This window comes from Coregonus lavaretus, assembly GCF_964263955.1.
Source record: "Coregonus lavaretus genome assembly, chromosome: 33".
Taxonomy (NCBI): Eukaryota; Metazoa; Chordata; class Actinopteri; order Salmoniformes; family Salmonidae; genus Coregonus; species Coregonus lavaretus.
Window position 1 is genome coordinate 21,644,956 of NC_140020.1, and position 11,550 is coordinate 21,656,505.

Sequence of the window (11,550 nt, forward strand, 5' to 3'; positions counted from 1 at the left end):
AACCTCTACAGAATACAAATATTCCAAAACATGCATCCTGTTTGCAACAAGGCACTTAAGTCATACTGCAAAACATGTGTTAAAGAAATTCACTTTTTCTCCTGAATACAAAGCATTTGAGGCAAATCCAACACAACACATAAGACTCTTCATATTATCAAGCATGGTGGGAGCTGCATAATGTTAATGGTATGTCATCGGCAAGAGTTTTTTTAGGATAAAAATAAACTGAATACAGCTACAGTGCAGTCAGAAAGTATTCAGACCCCGTCACTTTCTCCACATTTTGTTACGTTACAGCCTTATTCTAAAATTGATTACATTTGGGGGGGTTTTCCCGCTTCATTAATCTACACACAATACCCCATAATGACAAAGCAAAAACAGGTTTTTAGAAATGCTTGCTAATTTATTAAAAATAAAAATCTGATATCATATTTACATAAGTATTCAGACCCTTTACTCAGTACTTTGACACACCTTTGGCAGTGATTACAGCCTCAAGTCTTCTTGGATATGACGCTACAAGCTTGGCACACCTGTATTTGGGGAGTTTCTCCCATTCTTCTCTGCAGATCCTCTCAAGCTCTGTCATGTTGGATGGGGAGTGCCGCTGCACAGCTATTTTCAGGTCTCTCCAGAGATGTTCAAATGGGTTCAAGTCCGGGCTCTGGCTGGGCCACTCAAGGACATTGAGACTTGTCCCAAAGCCACTCCTGCATTGTCTTGGCTGTGTGCTTAAGGTCGTTGTCTTGTTGGAAGGTGAACCTTCGTCCCAGTCTGAGTGCTCTGGAGCAGGTTTTCATCAAGGATCTCTCTGTGCTTTGCTCCATTCATCTTTCCCTCGATCCTGACTAGTCTCCCAGTCCCTGCCGCTGAAAAACATCCCCACAGCATGATGCTGCCACCACCATGCTTCACCGTAGGGATGTTGCCAGGTTTCCTCCAGATGTGACACTTGGCATTCAGGCCAAAGTGTTCAACCGTGGTTTCATCAGACCAGAAAATCTTGTGTGTGCCTTTCCAAATCATGTCCAATCAATTGAATTTACCACAGGTGGAATCCAATCAAGTTGTAGAAACATCTCAAGGATGATCAAATGAAACAGGATGCACCTGAGCTCAATTTCGAGTCTCATAGCAAAGGGTTGGAATACTTATGTAAATAAAGTATTTCAGTTTCTTTTTTGCAAACATTTCTACAAACCAGTTTTTGCTTTGTCATTATGGGGTATTGTGTGTAGATTGATGAGGGAAACATTTTATTTAATCCATTTTAGAATAAGGCTGTAACATAACAAAATGTGGAAAAAGTGAAGGGGCCTGAATACTTTCTGAATGCACTGTATGAAACCACTCGCATCAGGTGCGCTGTTTAGAATGGTGTTTTCCCGGTAATTGCATTTTGGCAAATGTTTGAAAATGACGTTTTATTGGCTGCTTCATTACAGGAGGAACATTTTCTGTTAAGATTACCATAATCTAAATGTGATTTATGTCATTCTGAGCACCGTGGGGGGACACCCTGATGGATTACGCACCCAATGCATATGGTTTGGGTACTTTTCTCAAATGACCAGTAAATTAAAATATTCCCTGTCACGTTGTCTGGCGCCTCATTTTCCTAAAGGCCTTCTCACGCTGTACATCTGTTATGAGAATTATTTAACAAACTATTTCAGTGTCTCTGTGCGTCTCCCAAAAGGTTGCAAGGCTTTTGGATCAAGAAACGGACAGAGCTCCCAGTTGCAATAGTCAGAGATCTTTATTCATTGAGAATTCTGTCACAAAATGGTCGTTCAATATTTTTATACGCACAAGTCATACGAAAATCCCACCCCACTCTAGGCGGGATGTAGTTTTCCACTTTAAAACTGCTCTCCTGACCATCAGTTCACACACACACATACATACACACACACACACACACACATACATGTTCTTATCACCATTCTCACAATATTCTGCACCATGTTTAACAGTTCTCCTTCTTCTTCGCCGTCCGGTCTAACTCCTACTCACATTGCTAAATTGTAACACAATGTCATAATCTTTACTGGTCCTATACTCCCACATTACCAGGTAGTAGATTCTAACACATCTCACACAGTTTTGGAGTATAATAATTAGTCACTACTAAGCAAGTACTAATCATACTTAAAACAAGAACATTTCACAACTATATTTAAGGGTGGAACATTTAGTCATTACTTTTAACCTGTATATATTTTAATTTCTATATCAACATCGGATTCAGTCTTTGACGATTATTACATGTCACACTGTGCGATTTTACCAAATTTAAATCTTGATCTCAACCTTGCCAAATTGTACAATTTGCTTCAGTTCTGTTGTCACATTCTGCGATTGGCAGCTGTGTATTTGATCTGCGCAGGTGCCAGCACCAGCAGCGCAAGCCTCCCAAGTGAGTTCGGAAAAACTGAAAGTATGCATCTTAGAAATAGTTTTCACAAAACAAACTTTATACACTGAATATACAAAACATTAAGAACAACTGCTCGTTCCATGACAGACAGACCAGGTCAATCCAGGTGAAAGCTATGATCCCTTATTGATGTCACTTGTTAAATCCACTTCAATCAGTGTAGAGACAGGTTAAAGAAGGATTTTTAAGCCTTGAGACAATTGAGACATGGATTGTGTATGTGTGCCATTCAGAGGGTGAATTGGTAAGACAAAATATGTAAGTGCCTTTTCAACGGGGTATGGTAGTAGGTGTATCACGTAGCCTGATTTCAGATGTCATGTAAACAAGATTATTAGGGAAATCGTTCTTCTTGCATAGTATGTAAACGTTTAAATTAAACTGTTATATTAATCTGACTACTCATGCGCACTCCGTGCCGGCCGTGTTCCTATTGGTCAGTCACCGGGATCGACACTGCCAGAACTTTGTCGGAGCCTATGACCGCACGTAGTGGTACTTAATCGGCAGACCTAGACCCTGTCACACTGAACGAGCCAAGACATCGGACAATCATTTACAACGTAAGAATCTGCCAACAATGTACAGTGGCTTGCGAAAGCATTCACCCCCCTTGGCATTTTTCCTATTTTGTTGCCTTACAACCTGAAATTAAAATGGATTGTTATTCAAAATGGGTTTGTATCATTTGATTTACACAACATGCCTACCACTTTGAAGATGCAAAATATTTTTTATTGTGAAACAATTGGATTGAGGTCTGGGCTTTGACTAGGCCATTCCAAGACAGTTAAATGTTTCCCCTTAAACCACTCGAGTGTTGCTTTAGCAGTATGCTGTCCCAGTCTCAAATCTCAGGAAGACTGAAACAGGTTTCCCTCAAGAATTTCCCTGTATTTAGCGCCATCCATCATTCCTTCAATTCTGACCAGTTTCCCAGTCCCCGCCGATTAAAAACATCCCCACAGCATGATGCTGCCACCCCCATGATGGTGTTCTCGGGGTGATGAGAGGTGTTGGGTTTGCGCCAGACATAGCGTTTTCCTTGATGACTAAAAAGCTTAATTTTATTATCATCTGACCAGAGTACCTTCTTCCATATGTTTGGGGAGTCTCCCACATGCCTTTTGGCGAAGACCAAACGTGTTTGCTTTTTTTTTTCTGGCCACTCTTCCGAAAAGCCCAGCACTGTGGAGTGTACGGCTTAAAGTGGTCCTATGGACAGATACTCCAATCTCCGCTGTGGAGCTTTGCAGCTCCTTCAGGGTTATCTTTGGTCTCTTTGTTGCCTCTGATTAATGCCCTCCTTGCCTGGTCTGTGAGTTTTTGTGGGTGGCCCTCTCTTGGCAGGTTTGTTGTGGTGCCATATTCTTTCAATTTTTAAATAATGGATTTAATGGTGCTCCGTGGGATGTTCAAAGTTTCAGATATTTTTTTATAACCCAACCCTGATCTGTACTTCTCCACAACTTTGTCCCTGACCTGTTTGGAGAGCACCTTCGTCTTCATGGTACCGCTTGCTTGGTGGTGCCCCTTGCTTAGTGGTGTTGCAGACTCTGGGGCCTTTCAGAACAGGTGTATATATACTGAGATCATGTGACAGATCATGTGACACTTAGATTGCACACAGGTGGACTTTATTTAACTAATTATGTAACTTCTGAAGGTAATTGGTTGCACCAGATCTTATTTAGGGGCTTCATAGCAAAGGGGGTGAATACATATGCACGCATCACTTTTCCGTTGTTTATTTTTTTGAATTTTTTGAAACAAGTTATTTTTTTCATTCCACTTCACCAATTTTGACTATTTTGTGTATGTCCATTACATGAAATCCAAATTAAAATCCATTTAAATTACAGGTTGTAATGCAACAAATAGGAAAAACGCCAAGGGGGATGAATACTTTTGCAAGGCACTGTAGACATTTTGACTGGAACTGCAAAATCTTTGCATAAGATGGCTAAAATCATGCAGTCCGTGCGGGCCTTAACGGAAATCCTGAAATGGGCTTGCTTCAGTTTCTCAACGGCATAGCTAGGAGAGCTCAAAAAAGCACCTAATACAGGGCTCCAGACTGCGACCATTTAGTCACATTTTGCGACCCTTTGACTTGGCTGTGCGAGTAAAAAAAATGTATTGGTCCCATCAGTGTGAGCTGCACATTTTACATGGTCACCTCACTCAAGACTTCCTATTTTTTAGGACGCTAAATCTATGATTTGGTCAAACAGTAAAGTACACTATTCTCATGATTCCTTTAATAAAAGTGTAGGCTACCTGTTGCGCTGGGGTCTGCTACTGTGTCGAGCCACTCTCCTTTCCCAGGGAAAATAAATGCTCTGGGAAAAAAGTTGTTCTGATTGTATAACATTTTAAAATCCTATTGCGGGGAAAACACATTGCGATTGCATAGGCCTCATTGGGCGGTAGGCTACAACTGCAATGTTTTTTGGGACATAAAGAATGTACTGTTAGATTAACATGGCTATTAGCAGTGGGTATTATATTTAGAGTTAGCAATCTAGCTAATGTGTTTTGAATTTCCACTTACTCAGTTGGTGAATGAACCACAAATGCAGTAAATTAGCCTATGAAATGATTTGGTGCACATACACATGCAGGCAAACTCATCTCTATTGAACAAAAACAAATCAGAAAATTCTGGAACCGTATTTGAACAGTAAAATATAACAACAATAGCCTAATTGTCAACCCAAAATTCATGACAATCACTGGATTAGGTTGCACATAAAAATATTTTGAATCACAACATAAAAAGATGATGAAACAACGTATTTCTTGAATCGCATCTCAGTACTCTATTTAAGCAATAAGGCCTGAGGGGGTGTGGTTTATGGCCAATATACTACGGCTAAGGGCTGTTCTTATGCACGACGCAACGCGGAGTGCCTGGATACAGCCCTTAGCCGTGGTATATTGGCCATATACCGCAAACCCTTGAGGTGCCTTATTGCTATTATAAACTGGTTACCAACGTAATTAGAGCAGTACAAATACATGTTTTGTCATACCCGTGGTATACAGTCTGATATACCACGGCTGTCAGCCAATCAGCATTCAGGGCTCGGACAACCCAGTTTATATTTTTTTTTATAAAGCAATGTGAATGGATTTAAAGATTATCTCCCAAAAAATGTTTTGCGTGACTATAAGAAAACAATTATTGTGCTACCAAATCATGGGCTGGTGCCACCAACTGAAAAACTTACTTGCACCTGTTCCACCAGGGGAAAATGTTAGTCTGGATCCCTGACCTAATAGTTGAAGGCTTTTTCCTTGAGTCATAAAAGTGCATTGGAATTACTTAGGAGGTGTGTGGCCACTTGGAGACTCCAGTTAGACCTCTCACTCAAACAAATGTCATTGTTTTTCTGACGTTGCACATACCCCAAATATTTCATGAATACCGTAAAACTTAAATTAATAGCCTGGGTGTTTATTTGCTTAAATCATTGAACACAACAGGCGCTTGTTAGTGACAGGCTACTATTTGAGCCAGGCGTCTATTTCCTTAATGCACACAACTTTTGCTAATTTGCATAGTTAATTGTTTAAATCTAGCATTCACTTCCAGTATTTTAATCAATTTCTTTATTTTGTCTTAGATGCCTGAATAAAAAGTTTACAAAAAATACACTTTTCCTTGACAGAATAATTTATTTCATCAGACAGTGCATTTTCGGCATTTCTTACTTTTGCCACTAGAGGGCGATCTGAGGTTGACTGTTTTTGTGTTTGCCAGTTAGCTAGCAGTTCTCAGCTCTTAGCAGACAATGGCTAGCAGTTTCTTACTGGTGATAAAAACGGATGAATGCCATAATTTTTAAGTTATTACTGAATTATTGAATGTAACAAATCAAACATTAACCTCATAAACAATTCATGGTAACTCATGGTAACCTTGTAAACAATTCATTTTGACCCAGCGTTTATTTGCTGAAATGTGTGCCGTTGCCCGGCTATTAAAAGGGACAGGTGGCTATTTGAGACTCAGCGTTTAATTGAAGTTTTACGGTATTGTTATTATGTTACAGAATCTATCCAGAGTATTTTCAGATTTCGTTATCAACATTCTGCGAAAAATACAGTAAATGTAGAATGCACCGAAAGTCAACAGTGTAATGTTTGAATTCAGTCTTGTCAGGTGAACTGTTGTGTCCTCACCTTTGGGCTAATCATTTTCCCATAATTTCCAAACTGTTAATAATAATAATAATATGCCATTTAGCAGACGCTTTTATCCAAAGCGACTTAGTCATGTGTGCATACATTTTTATGTATGGGTGGTCCCGGGGATTGAACCCACTACCCTGGCGTTACAAGCGCCATGCTCTACCAATTGAGCTACAGAGGACCACGTACATTGAATGTAGTTTCTTTTTTACTTGACTTGAAAAACGCGTGACTCGACTCGATCTTACAAAGCAAGACATGGACTTGACTCGAGTCTCGACCCGTTCTACATGGGACTCGACTTGAGACTCAGACCTTATAATTTCAGACTTGCTTGTGACTCGAATAACAGTGACTTGGTCCCACCTCTGCCTGGGGGTATGAAAAACAAATGCGTAGAAATTATTTGATGAATCTTTTGAATTTGGCTTTATTGCCATTATGTCACACCATTACGTCCACGTAATGGAGTGCTCATGTCCCTGCAGTGTCAGAGAGTCACTCCCACATGTTAAAGCCACCCCCTGTGAGATTATCTCGCATGCCAAATAAAATGCATCAGAAACAAAACACTGAATCTGAGGAATGTGAGAACAGCAGCCACGACCACCTAATCTTTTCTTCATTTTCATCCAATAACTCTCTTTTGTAAAATGGCGAGGGGGATGATCGTTGTTCTGTGGGAAGTTGATATGATATCTGAACGGGCCCTCTCCTCACTATATCACAGCGATGCTCATCACTGACATTCTGTGTTGGCCACAGAGCCGGAGGGGGGATTGTCTATTATATTGACAAGATATTAAAGTGACCGCTCTAACAATGGAAATACATCAAAAGGTGGAAGGCAGGCGGGAGGAGGCGAGATCAAGTGGGACCATTCTAACCAATGAGACTGCAGATACACGTGTGAACAATAGGCCATAGAGATAGATAGAGGACTCATCTTTGTAACTGTGCCATTATAGCATCTGTGACAGCATGGGCAGCGCCATTGAGCATATCTCCATTTTAAACCAGTCAATTTTCTTCTTCATTGGCTGATTGCTCCCAACTCATAATCCCCACCCAGTTGACTACTTTAAAATGGTGGAAGCTGACAATGGCAATGTCCATGCTAAAATGGGTTATATCCATGATGAGTCCTTTATTTATCTCTATGAAAACAGGCACGACTCTGATATAAAGTTGTTTTTGGTTAAGTTGCCGAAATGCCACGTGCGTCCACTTACACTGAGTGTACAAAACATTAAGAACACCCCTTTGCCCTCAGAACAGCCTCAATTCGTCGGAGCATGGACTCTACAAGGTGTCAAAAGTGTTCCACAGGGATGCTGGTCCATGTTGACTCCAATGCATCCCACAGCTGTGTCAAGTTGGCTGGATGTCCAGACCATTCTTTATACACACAGGAAACTGTTGAGCATGAAAAACTCAGCAGCTTTGCAGTTCCTGGCACCTACTACCATACCCCGTTCAAAGGCACTTGAATATTTTGTCTTGCCCATTCACCGTCTGAATGGCACGCACGATCCATGTCTCAAGGCTTAAAAATCCTTCTTTAACCTGTCTCCTCCGCTTCATCTACTCTAACATGCTACCCAGACCGCACGTGCGCAAGTTGATTTTGTTCCCCCACACCAGACGCGATCAGGATACGCAGGTTGAAATGTCAAAATAAACTCTGAACCAATTATATTAATTTGGAGACTGGTCTAAAAGCATTAAACAGTTATGGCAATTTAGCTAGCTAGCTTGCTGTTGCTAGCTAATTTGTCCTGGGATATAAACATTGGGTTGTTATTTTACCTGAAATGCACAAGCTCCTCTACTCCGACACGGTAAAAGTTTGTTTCTAGTAATCGCTCCTCCTTCAGGCTTCTTCTTTGGACTTTTATATGGTGGTTGGCAACCAACTTTATGGTGCATTACCACAACCAACTGGACTGGAGTGTAGACCTCAGTTCATCTTTCAATCACCCACGTGGGTAGATGCTCCTAAAAACCAATGAGGAGATGGGAGAGGCAAGACTTGCAGCGCTTTGATGGTCACAAATAGAACCGAATTCTATTTTAGCGCCTGGCCACGCAGACGCTCGTTGACGCACGCATAATGATTGAATAACATGTATGTGTACATTTATTTTGCTACGCTCGCGCACGCGATGTGTGCGGTGTGGTCAGCATGTAAGTGTATTTAACAAGTGACATCAATAAGGGATCATAGCTTTCACCTGGATTCACTTAGTCAGTCTATGTCATGGAAAGAGCATGTTTTGTACACTCAGTGTATCAACCTAACCATTACGAAACTTCTATTAGATCAAATAAGCCTCATTAGCAATGAAAAAATGTTTTAACCAAATTCGACACTCATTGACCTCCATACAGAAATCTATGGTCCACTGGGGCCCTCCAGCGGCCGGGGGCCTGTTTCAGCATGTGTGTGTCAGTCAATCAGTCCAAAGTTGACTGAAGAGGGGGATGTGGATTACTTAGAGAGCTGAGTTCAAGTTTTGGGATCAAATCTGTTTAAAATCCCTACATTGAATTTGGGATTACTTAATGTCTTTATTGAGGGAAAGATAAGGGACAATTGAACGGCTAATGAAGCTATTTAAATATATTGCCTCAGTCTTTTGATGTCTAGGAATCTCTCACCAAATACAAAGTAGAGTAAAATGGTGTTTGAACTATTTTGTTATGTCATTTGAACATGGATTTTTTTTCTCACAGATTAATAGTAGTAGTAGATGTGAAATTATGATAGAACCTGTGTGTTAAGAGTATAAGGGCGCTTTCATTGGGTTGCTATCCAACAGAAAAGCCACAACCATGAAGAGTGCCTTGGTCCTCCTTTCTTTTACCAAAGAGCACCTTCTAACTACATAGACCTACTATTGTATCCATCAACCAGTTGAAGATGTAATAGTGTTTTTTACCTAATTTCTCCCCACCACACTGCTGCGTTGACATGTGTTTCATGTATTTTGGTTTCGAAGTGCCCTAATGTCCTTTGCAATGTGTCTCTTTCTTACAGGAGGTCATCATTGGCTTTCTATACAGCCTGCTGATCCTGGCCCTCTTCCAATCAACGTTGGACCAGATTGACAGTTTCTACCTGACGAGCCACCATGCACCGCTGGTCATTGTCATCCTGCACGTAGGCTTAGGCTTACTGGCCTTCACACTGGACTCATGGAGCACCTCACGGGGTGACACAGCGCAGGCTCTGGGCACTGGGGCCGGGGCTGCCCTGGCCTCCCACCTCAACCACCAGCTGGGCCTGCTGGCCGACCCACCACTTTCCACCCTGCCCCTGGCACTGCCACCCCTGAGTGCCGCCCTACTGGCCCGCTCCCTGCTGCGCCTACTGGTTGGGGTGGTCGTCCTGCTTGCCACCCGGGCTGCAATGAAAGCAGCCACCATTCCGCTGGCATGCCGGGTGTTTGGGCTGCCTGCTGGCGATGTACGGCAGGCACGGCAGCACATGGAAGTTGAGCTATCTTACCGCTACATTGTCTATGGCTCGGTGAGCTTCAGCTGCGTCTGTCTGGTTCCCCTCCTCTTCAGCTACCTGAACCTCTCCTGAGCACACTCGATATACACACATCTGCTAATCAACCTTTTCCCCTTGTGCTTAAACAGTAAATATGTACAGCACAGACATGGCCACATGCCTATAATGTTGATAAGAAGACCGGGAGACTAAAAAACTAATGTCAACTCTAAAGATGTCCACAAACCTTTTGGGGAGGGGTTGTCTTGTTGTCTTTTCATCTCTGTCATCAGTTGTCATGTTGTCAGTCTGTGCCATCAAAAGTAAGCCCAGCTAGCACATAACGTTCTGAGAACCATATGTTTCGTAGAGCTTGGTGAGAGTGTGGTTGTCCCATGGTTATTTTGCATACAACCTTCCCACAAGTTTCTGGGAATGGCGCATGATAGTTGCTTGGCTTTGGAACATTCTCAGCACATTTAAGGAACTTGATGTGCTGAGCTATTTCATTACTTTAACAGAACGTTTCCCAAAAGTTCAAACACGGTTATATTTAATTTACATTTTGGTAATGTTCTAGGAACGTTCTTCAACTGGTTTGACATTGGGAATGTTCTCAAATAGTTCATGGAACGTTAAGAACGTTATTCTGTAGGAATTTCAGTACTTCAGCATTACGTTTCCTACAGGTTTCCTCATGGTTCTATTTAAAGTAATGTTCTCAAACTTTTCAGAGAATGTTTAGAAAACCTTCCATAAAAACTACAAGAAAACTTTAGTAACTTTAAGAGAACGTTCTAAGAACGTTATTTAAAAACATACATTCCGTTCTCCGCGTCAACAGCATATTGTTAAGTGTGTTCAGGTGTGTTGGCTGTGCCCACTAATTGGCCACACCTGATCTTAATGAGTGCTTGTTTCCTTTGAAATGGGGTCTGTTTGAATAGACTAAAATGAACAGCATTGTATGAGTTTAAAAAAAACATGGCATGCTAGCTCCATCCTGGTGGCGCAGTGGACTAATTCCATGGATAGAAAACAGAAGATCATAGGTTTGAATCTCATTGACACCGTGCCATAATAAAAAATACATGTTTGCTTGATTTTTGCCTAAGCAAATTAATTTCCATGTGTTCTATCTGCTCAGAGTTCAAAACAGTTAAGCTAAGTTAAACTAAGCTAGCAGTGTTATTAAAAGTCTTATTGAAACATGTTCTTAGAATGTTATTTAATTAAGTTCAAATCAGAATGTTAATAAAACCTCCTAGGAAAACCTTCAGGGAACCATAGTAAAATGTTCTCAGAACCTCCCTGCAACCTAAAAATGTATGTTCTCGTAACAGGCTAAATATTTCACTTCTATTCTCAGAACGTTTAAGAAACGTTGTGTTTTACCGGTCAGGAAACT

At 41.2% G+C, this 11,550-nt stretch overlaps 1 protein-coding gene across 1 annotated transcript in view; it reads left to right on the forward strand.

Moving 5' to 3' along the window:
• sgpp1a (sphingosine-1-phosphate phosphatase 1a) overlaps positions 1 to 11,245 on the forward strand; it is a 32,416-nt gene extending 21,171 nt beyond the window's left edge. The window contains exon 3 of the mRNA XM_084151598.1: positions 9,684 to 11,245. Within this exon, the coding sequence (XP_084007724.1) occupies positions 9,684 to 10,235 (552 nt within the window). The 3' untranslated portion in view covers positions 10,236 to 11,245. The remainder of the gene's footprint in view (positions 1 to 9,683) is intronic.
• Positions 11,246 to 11,550: the final 305 nt, after the last annotated feature.